The sequence below is a fragment of the Penaeus vannamei genome, chromosome 18 (assembly GCF_042767895.1).
Source record: "Penaeus vannamei isolate JL-2024 chromosome 18, ASM4276789v1, whole genome shotgun sequence".
NCBI lineage: Eukaryota > Metazoa > Arthropoda > Malacostraca > Decapoda > Penaeidae > Penaeus > Penaeus vannamei.
Genome location: NC_091566.1, coordinates 18,361,993 through 18,369,492, shown reverse-complemented (window position 1 = coordinate 18,369,492; position 7,500 = coordinate 18,361,993). Strand labels below are relative to the sequence as shown.

Sequence of the window (7,500 nt, the reverse complement as noted above, 5' to 3'; positions counted from 1 at the left end):
AGGAGGAGGTGGAGGCCGCCGAGCCCCAGGAGGAGGTGGAGGCCGCCGAGCCCCAGGAGCAGGTGGAGGCCGCCGAGCCCCAGGAGGAGGTGGAGGCCGCCGAGCCCCAGGAGGAGGTGGAGGCCGCCGAGCCCCAGGAGGTGGAAACTGTCGAGCCCCAGGAGGTGGAGGCCGCCGAGCCCCAGGAAGAGGTGGAGGCCGCCGAGACCCAGGAAGAGGTGGAGGCCGCCGAGCCCCAGGAAGAGGTGGAGGCCGCCGAGCCCCAGGAAGAGGTGGAGGCCGCCGATCCCCAGGAGGAGGTGGAGGCCGCCGAGCCCCAGGAGGAGGTGGAGGCCGCCGAGGCCCAGGAGGAGGTGGAAACCACCCAGCCCCAGGACGAGGTGGAAACCACCCAGCCCCAGGAGGAGGTGCAGACCGCCGAGCCCCAGGTTGAGGTGGAGGCCGCCGAGCCCCAGGAGGAGGTGGAGGCCGCCGAGCCCCAGGAGGAGGTGGAGGCCGCCGAGCCCCAGGAGGAGGTGGAGGCCGCCGAGCCCCAGGAGGAGGTGGAGGCCGCCGAGCCCCAGGAGGAGGTGGAGGCCGCCGAGCCCCAGGAGGAGCTGGAGGCCGCCGAGCCCCAGGAGGAGCTGGAGGCCGCCGAGCCCCAGGAGGAGGTGGAGGCCGCCGAGCCCCAGGAGGAGGTGGAGGCCGCCGAGCCCCAGGAGGAGGTGGAGGCCGCCGAGCCCCAGGAGGAGGTGGAGGCCGCCGAGCCCCAGGAGGAGGTGGAAACCACCGAGCCCCAGGAGGAAGTGGAAACCACCGAGCCCCAGGAGGAGGTGGAAACCACCCAGCCCCAGGAGGAGGTGGAGGCCGCAGAGCCCCAGGTTGAGGTGGAGGCCGCCGAGCCCCAGGAGGAGGTGGAGGCCGCCGAGCCCCAAGAGGAGGTGGAGGCCGCCGAGCCCCAGGAGGAGGTGGAGACCGCCGAGCCCCAGGAGGAGGTGGAGGCCGCCGAGCCCCAGGAGGAGCTGGAGGCCGCCGAGCCCCAGGAGGAGGTGGAGGCCGCCGAGCCCCAGGAGGAGGTGGAGGCCGCCGAGCCCCAGGAGGAGCTGGAAACCACCGAGCCCCAGGAGGAAGTGGAAACCACCGAGCCCCAGGAGGAGGTGGAAACCACCCAGCCCCAGGAGGAGGTGGAGGCCGCCGAGCCCCAGGAGGAGGTGGAGACCGCCGAGCCCCAGGAGGAGGTGGAGGCCGCCGAGCCCCAGGAGGAGGTGGAGGCCGCCGAGCCCCAGGAGGAGGTGGAGGCCGCCGAGCCCCAGGAGGAGGTGGAGGCCGCCGAGCCCCAGGAGGAGGTGGAGGCCGCCGAGCCCCAGGAGGAGGTGGAGGCCGCCGAGCCCCAGGAGGAGGTGGAGGCCGCCGAGCCCCAGGAGGAGGTGGAGGCCGCCGAGCCCCAGGAGGAGGTGGAGGCCGCAGGAGGAGGTGGAGGCCGCCGAGCCCCAGGAGGAGGTGGAGGCCGCCGAGCCCCAGGAGGAGGTGGAGGCCGCCGAGCCCCAGGAGGAGGTGGAGGCCGCCGAGCCCCAGGAGGAGGTGGAGGCCGCCGAGCCCCAGGAGGAGGTAGAGGCCGCCGAGCCCCAGGAGGAGGTGGAGGCCGCCGAGCCCCAGGAGGAGGTGGAGGCCGCCGAGCCCCAGGAGGAGGTGGAGGCCGCCGAGCCCCAGGAGGAGGTGGAGGCCGCCGAGCCCCAGGAGCAGGTGGAGGCCGCCGAGCCCCAGGAGGAGGTGGAGGCCGCCGAGCCCCAGGAGGAGGTGGAGGCCGCCGAGCCCCAGGAGGAGGTGGAGGCCGCCGAGCCCCAGGAGGAGGTGGAGGCCGCCGAGCCCCAGGAGGAGGTGGAGGCCGCCGAGCCCCAGGAGGAGGTGGAGGCCGCCGAGCCCCAGGAGGAGGTGGAGGCCGCCGAGCCCCAGGAGCAGGTGGAGGCCACCGACCCCAGGAGGACTCTGCCCTCGCAGTGCTTGCCGATGAACTGACGGCAGCACTGGGGTCTCTCATTCGGGAATCAGCAGGCAATGTTCCACCTGGAACAACGCGGACCTTCGCCGTCGACGCGAAGCTGACACTCCGACTCGATGTAGTCCTGCCAGAGGCGGCGGTCCGCGAGCCCGAGAAGGAGGAGCTGGAGGCCGCCGACCCCAAGAGGAGGTGGAGACTGCCGAGCCCCAGGAGGAGGTGGAGACCGCCGAGTCCCAGAAGGAGGTGGAGACCGCCGAGCCCCAGGAGGAGGTAGAGACCACCGAGCCCCAGGAGGAGGTGGAGGCCGCCGAACCCCAGGAAGAGGTGGAGGCCGCCAAGCCCAAGGAGGAGGTGGAGACCGCCGAGCCACAGGAGGTGGAGACCGCCAAGCCCCAAGAGGAGGTGGAGACCGCCGATCCCAAGGAGGTGGAGGCCGCCGAGCCCCAGGAGGAGCTGGAGACCGCCGAGCACCAGGAGGAGCTGGAGGCCGCCGAGCTCCAGGAGGAGCTGGAGGCCGCCGAGCCCCAGGAGGAGCTGGAGGCCGCCGAGCCCCAGGAGGAGCTGGAGGCCGCCGAGCCCCAGGAGGAGCTGGAGGCCGCCGAGCCCCAGGAGGAGCTGGAGGCCGCCGAGCCCCAGGAGGAGCTGGAGGCCGCCGAGCCCCAGGAGGAGGTGGAGGCCGCCGAGCCCCAGGAGGAGGTGGAGGCCGCCGAGCCCCAGGAGCAGGTGGAGGCCGCCGAGCCCCAGGAGGAGCTGGAGGCCGCCGAGCCCCAGGAGGAGGTGGAGGCCGCCGAGCCCCAGGAGGAGATGGAGGCTACCGAGCCCCAGGAGGAGGTGGAGGCCGCCGAGCCCCAGGAGGAGGTGGAGACCGCCGAGCCCCAGGAGGAGCTGGAGGCCGCCGAGCCCCAGGAGGAGGTGGAGGCCGCCGAGCCCCAGGAGCAGGTGGAGGCCGCCGAGCCCCAGGAGGAGGTGGAGGCCGCCGAGCCCCAGGAGGAGGTGGAGGCCGCCGAGCCCCAGGAGGAGGTGGAGGCCGCCGAGCCCCAGGAGGAGGTGGAGGCCGCCGAGCCCCAGGAGGAGGTGGAGGCCGCCGAGCCCCAGGAGGAGCTGGAGGCCGCCGAGCCCCAGGAGGAGCTGGAGACCGCCGAGCCCCAGGAGGAGGTGGAGGCTGCCGAGCCCAAGAAGGAGGTGGAGGCCGCCGAGCCCCAGGAGGAGCTGGAGGCCGCAGAGCCCCAGGAGGAGCTGGAGGCCGCAGAGCCCCAGGAGGAGGTGGAGGCCGCAGAGCCCCAGGAGGAGGTGGAGGCCGCAGAGCCCCAGGAGGAGGTGGAGGCCGCCGAGCCCCAGGAGGAGGTGGAGGCCGCCGAGCCCCAGGAGGAGGTGGAGGCCGCCGAGCCCCAGGAGGAGGTGGAAACCACCGAGCCCCAGGAGGAAGTGGAAACCACCGAGCCCCAGGAGGAGGTGGAGGCCGCCGAGCCCCAGGAGCAGGTGGAGGCCGCCGAGCCCCAGGAGGAGGTGGAGGCCGCCGAGCCCCAGGAGGAGGTGGAGGCCGCCGAGCCCCAGGAGGAGGTGGAGGCCGCCGAGCCCCAGGAGGAGGTGGAGGCCGCCGAGCCCCAGGAGGAGGTGGAGGCCGCCGAGCCCCAGGAGGAGGTGGAGGCCGCCGAGCCCCAGGAGGAGGTGGAGGCCGCCGAGCCCCAGGAGGAGGTGGAGGCCGCCGAGCCCCAGGAGGAGGTGGAGGCCGCCGAGCCCCAGGAGGAGGTGGAGGCCGCCGAGCCCCAGGAGGAGGTGGAGGCCGCCGAGCCCCAGGAGGAGGTGGAGGCCGCCGAGCCCCAGGAGGAGGTGGAGGCCGCCGAGCCCCAGGAGGAGGTGGAGGCCGCCGAGCCCCAGGAGGAGGTGGAGGCCGCCGAGCCCCAGGAGGAGGTGGAGGCCGCCGAGCCCCAGGAGGAGGTGGAGGCCGCCGAGCCCCAGGAGGAGGTGGAGGCCGCCGAGCCCCAGGAGGAGGTGGAGGCCGCCGAGCCCCAGGAGGAGGTGGAGGCCGCCGAGCCCCAGGAGGAGGTGGAGGCCGCCGAGCCCCAGGAGGAGGTGGAGGCCGCCGAGCCCCAGGAGGAGGTGGAGGCCGCCGAGCCCCAGGAGGAGGTGGAGGCCGCCGAGCCCCAGGAGGAGGTGGAGGCCGCCGAGCCCCAGGAGGAGGTGGAGGCCGCCGAGCCCCAGGAGGAGGTGGAGGCCGCCGAGCCCCAGGAGGAGGTGGAGGCCGCCGAGCCCCAGGAGGAGGTGGAGGCCGCCGAGCCCCAGGAGGAGGTGGAGGCCGCCGAGCCCCAGGAGGAGGTGGAGGCCGCCGAGCCCCAGGAGGAGGTGGAGGCCGCCGAGCCCCAGGAGGAGGTGGAGGCCGCCGAGCCCCAGGAGGAGGTGGAGGCCGCCGAGCCCCAGGAGGAGGTGGAGGCCGCCGAGCCCCAGGAGGAGGTGGAGGCCGCCGAGCCCCAGGAGGAGGTGGAGGCCGCCGAGCCCCAGGAGGAGGTGGAGGCCGCCGAGCCCCAGGAGGAGGTGGAGGCCGCCGAGCCCCAGGAGGAGGTGGAGGCCGCCGAGCCCCAGGAGGAGGTGGAGGCCGCCGAGCCCCAGGAGGAGGTGGAGGCCGCCGAGCCCCAGGAGGAGGTGGAGGCCGCCGAGCCCCAGGAGGAGGTGGAGGCCGCCGAGCCCCAGGAGGAGGTGGAGGCCGCCGAGCCCCAGGAGGAGCTGGAGGCCGCCGAGCCCCAGGAGGAGGTGGAGACCGCCGAGCCCCAGGAGGAGGTGGAGGCCGCCGAGCCCCAGGAGGAGGTGGAGGCCGCCGAGCCCCAGGAGGAGGTGGAGGCCGCCGAGCCCCAGGAGGAGGTGGAGGCCGCCGAGCCCCAGGAGGAGGTGGAGGCCGCCGAGCCCCAGGAGGAGGTGGAGGCCGCCGAGCCCCAGGAGGAGGTGGAGGCCGCCGAGCCCCAGGAGGAGGTGGAGGCCGCCGAGCCCCAGGAGGAGGTGGAGGCCGCCGAGCCCCAGGAGGAGGTGGAGGCCGCCGAGCCCCAGGAGGAGGTGGAGGCCGCCGAGCCCCAGGAGGAGGTGGAGGCCGCCGAGCCCCAGGAGGAGGTGGAGGCCGCCGAGCCCCAGGAGGAGGTGGAGGCCGCCGAGCCCCAGGAGGAGGTGGAGGCCGCCGAGCCCCAGGAGGAGGTGGAGGCCGCCGAGCCCCAGGAGGAGGTGGAGGCCGCCGAGCCCCAGGAGGAGGTGGAGGCCGCCGAGCCCCAGGAGGAGGTGGAGGCCGCCGAGCCCCAGGAGGAGGTGGAGGCCGCCGAGCCCCAGGAGGAGGTGGAGGCCGCCGAGCCCCAGGAGGAGGTGGAGGCCGCCGAGCCCCAGGAGGAGGTGGAGGCCGCCGAGCCCCAGGAGGAGGTGGAGGCCGCCGAGCCCCAGGAGGAGGTGGAGGCCGCCGAGCCCCAGGAGGAGGTGGAGGCCGCCGAGCCCCAGGAGGAGGTGGAGGCCGCCGAGCCCCAGGAGGAGGTGGAGGCCGCCGAGCCCCAGGAGGAGGTGGAGGCCGCCGAGCCCCAGGAGGAGGTGGAGGCCGCCGAGCCCCAGGAGGAGGTGGAGGCCGCCGAGCCCCAGGAGGAGGTGGAGGCCGCCGAGCCCCAGGAGGAGGTGGAGGCCGCCGAGCCCCAGGAGGAGGTGGAGGCCGCCGAGCCCCAGGAGGAGGTGGAGGCCGCCGAGCCCCAGGAGGAGGTGGAGACCGCCGAGCCCCAGGAGGAGGTGGAGACCGCCGAGCCCCAGGAGGAGGTGGAGGCCGCCGAGCCCCAGGAGGAAGTGGAGACCGCCGAGCCCCAGGAGCAGGTGGAGGCCGCCGAGCCCCAGGAGGAGGTGGAGGCCTCCGAGCCCCAGGAGGAGGTGGAGACCGCCGAGCCCCAGGAGCAGGTGGACGTCGATCCGGAGGACTTCGATTCTCTACGTAGGGAATTGAATGCAATTCTGCAAGATCTTTCTAAACTCGCTAGACTCCAAGAGGAGAAACTAGGACAGTTGAGGAGGGTCATGCAGAAATTGCCTTAGTTCACGGAATGATGACTGCCTCCCGTGAGGTCGCTTCCCCCCTCCTCCCCCCCTTACAGATTGAGATCATTATCTATCCTTATGATAATGATAATGATGATAAATAGTATTGATAATAATAATAATAATGACAATAATTAAAATAAATAAAGATAATGATAATAATAGTAATGATAATGATAATAATAATATATATGTGTGTGTGTGTGTGGAGGTGGAGACCGCAGAGCCCCAGGAGGAGGTGGAGACCGCCGAACCCCAGGAGGAGGTGGAGGCTACCGAGCCCCAAGAGGAGGTGGAGGCCGCCGAGCCCCAGGAGGAGGTGGAGGCCGCCGAGCCCCAGGAGGAGGTGGAGGCCGCCGAGCCCCAGGAGGAGCTGGAGGCCGCCGAGCCCCAGGAGGAGGTGGAGGCCGCCGAGCCCCAGGAGGAGGTGGAGGCCGCCGAGCCCCAGGAGGAGGTGGAGGCCGCCGAGCCCCAGGAGGAGGTGGAGGCTTCCGAGCCCCAGGAGGAGGTGGATATATATATATATATATATATATATATATATATATATATATATATATATATATATATATATATATATATATATATATATATATATATATATATATATATATATATATATATATATATATATATATATATATGTACTCACACACACACATACATACATGCATAGACACACACACACACACACATGCATATATGCATAGACACACACACACACACTATTCCAATATAAATTAGGAGACGCAATATTAAACACAGCTGACAGGGAAAAAGATCTTGGGGTAATCATAAATAGAAACCTAAACCCAAATGATCATATAAATGAAAAGGTCCACAAAATGCTAGGACTGATTGCCAACATGAAGAGGGCATTCGTGTATGTGGACGAAGATATGGTAAAGAAGATCATTATAGCAATCATAAGACCAAGTCTTGAGTATGGTGCAGTGGTATGGAGTCCACATTTAAGAAAGGATACTGACAAAATAGAAAGAGTTCAAAGAACGGCCACAAGATGGACACCTACTCTAAGAGATCTGAGTTAGGAAGATAGACTACAGAAATTAGGACTTACTACCTTGGAAGAAAGAAGGATAAAAGGGGACATGATTATGTTGTTCAACTGTATTACAGGAAGAGTGGAGATAGATAAAGAGGAGATTTTAATCCTGAACGCAAGAAGGACGAGAGGACACAACAAAAAAGTTGAAAGTAAGAAGAGGTGATAAAGATGTCAAAAAATTTAGTTTCCCAAAGAGAACTATTGAAGCATGGAACATCTCCCAAAAAACGTAGTGTGTGCCAAAAATGTGCATCAATTTAAAAAGTTATAACACAGTTTAAATATAGCAGACGGGACCACGTGAGCCTAGCTCTTCTCCCGTAGTGATACAACTAGGTAAGAACACACACATACTATCTCTCTCTCTCTCACAAACACACACATACACTGTAAGAGCCCATATGTT

The 7,500-nt window shown here is 68.3% G+C and overlaps 1 protein-coding gene across 1 annotated transcript in view; it reads left to right on the top strand.

Moving 5' to 3' along the window:
• Nucleotides 1-7,500, top strand: part of LOC138864799 (probable serine/threonine-protein kinase kinX) — a 41,341-nt gene that overhangs the window by 424 nt on the left and 33,417 nt on the right. Inside the window, exons 2-7 of the mRNA XM_070133396.1 lie at nucleotides 84-218; nucleotides 294-488; nucleotides 780-920; nucleotides 1,023-1,163; nucleotides 1,959-2,031; nucleotides 2,079-2,545. Coding sequence (XP_069989497.1) covers nucleotides 84-218; nucleotides 294-488; nucleotides 780-920; nucleotides 1,023-1,163; nucleotides 1,959-2,031; nucleotides 2,079-2,545 — 1,152 coding nt within the window. The remainder of the gene's footprint in view (nucleotides 1-83; nucleotides 219-293; nucleotides 489-779; nucleotides 921-1,022; nucleotides 1,164-1,958; nucleotides 2,032-2,078; nucleotides 2,546-7,500) is intronic.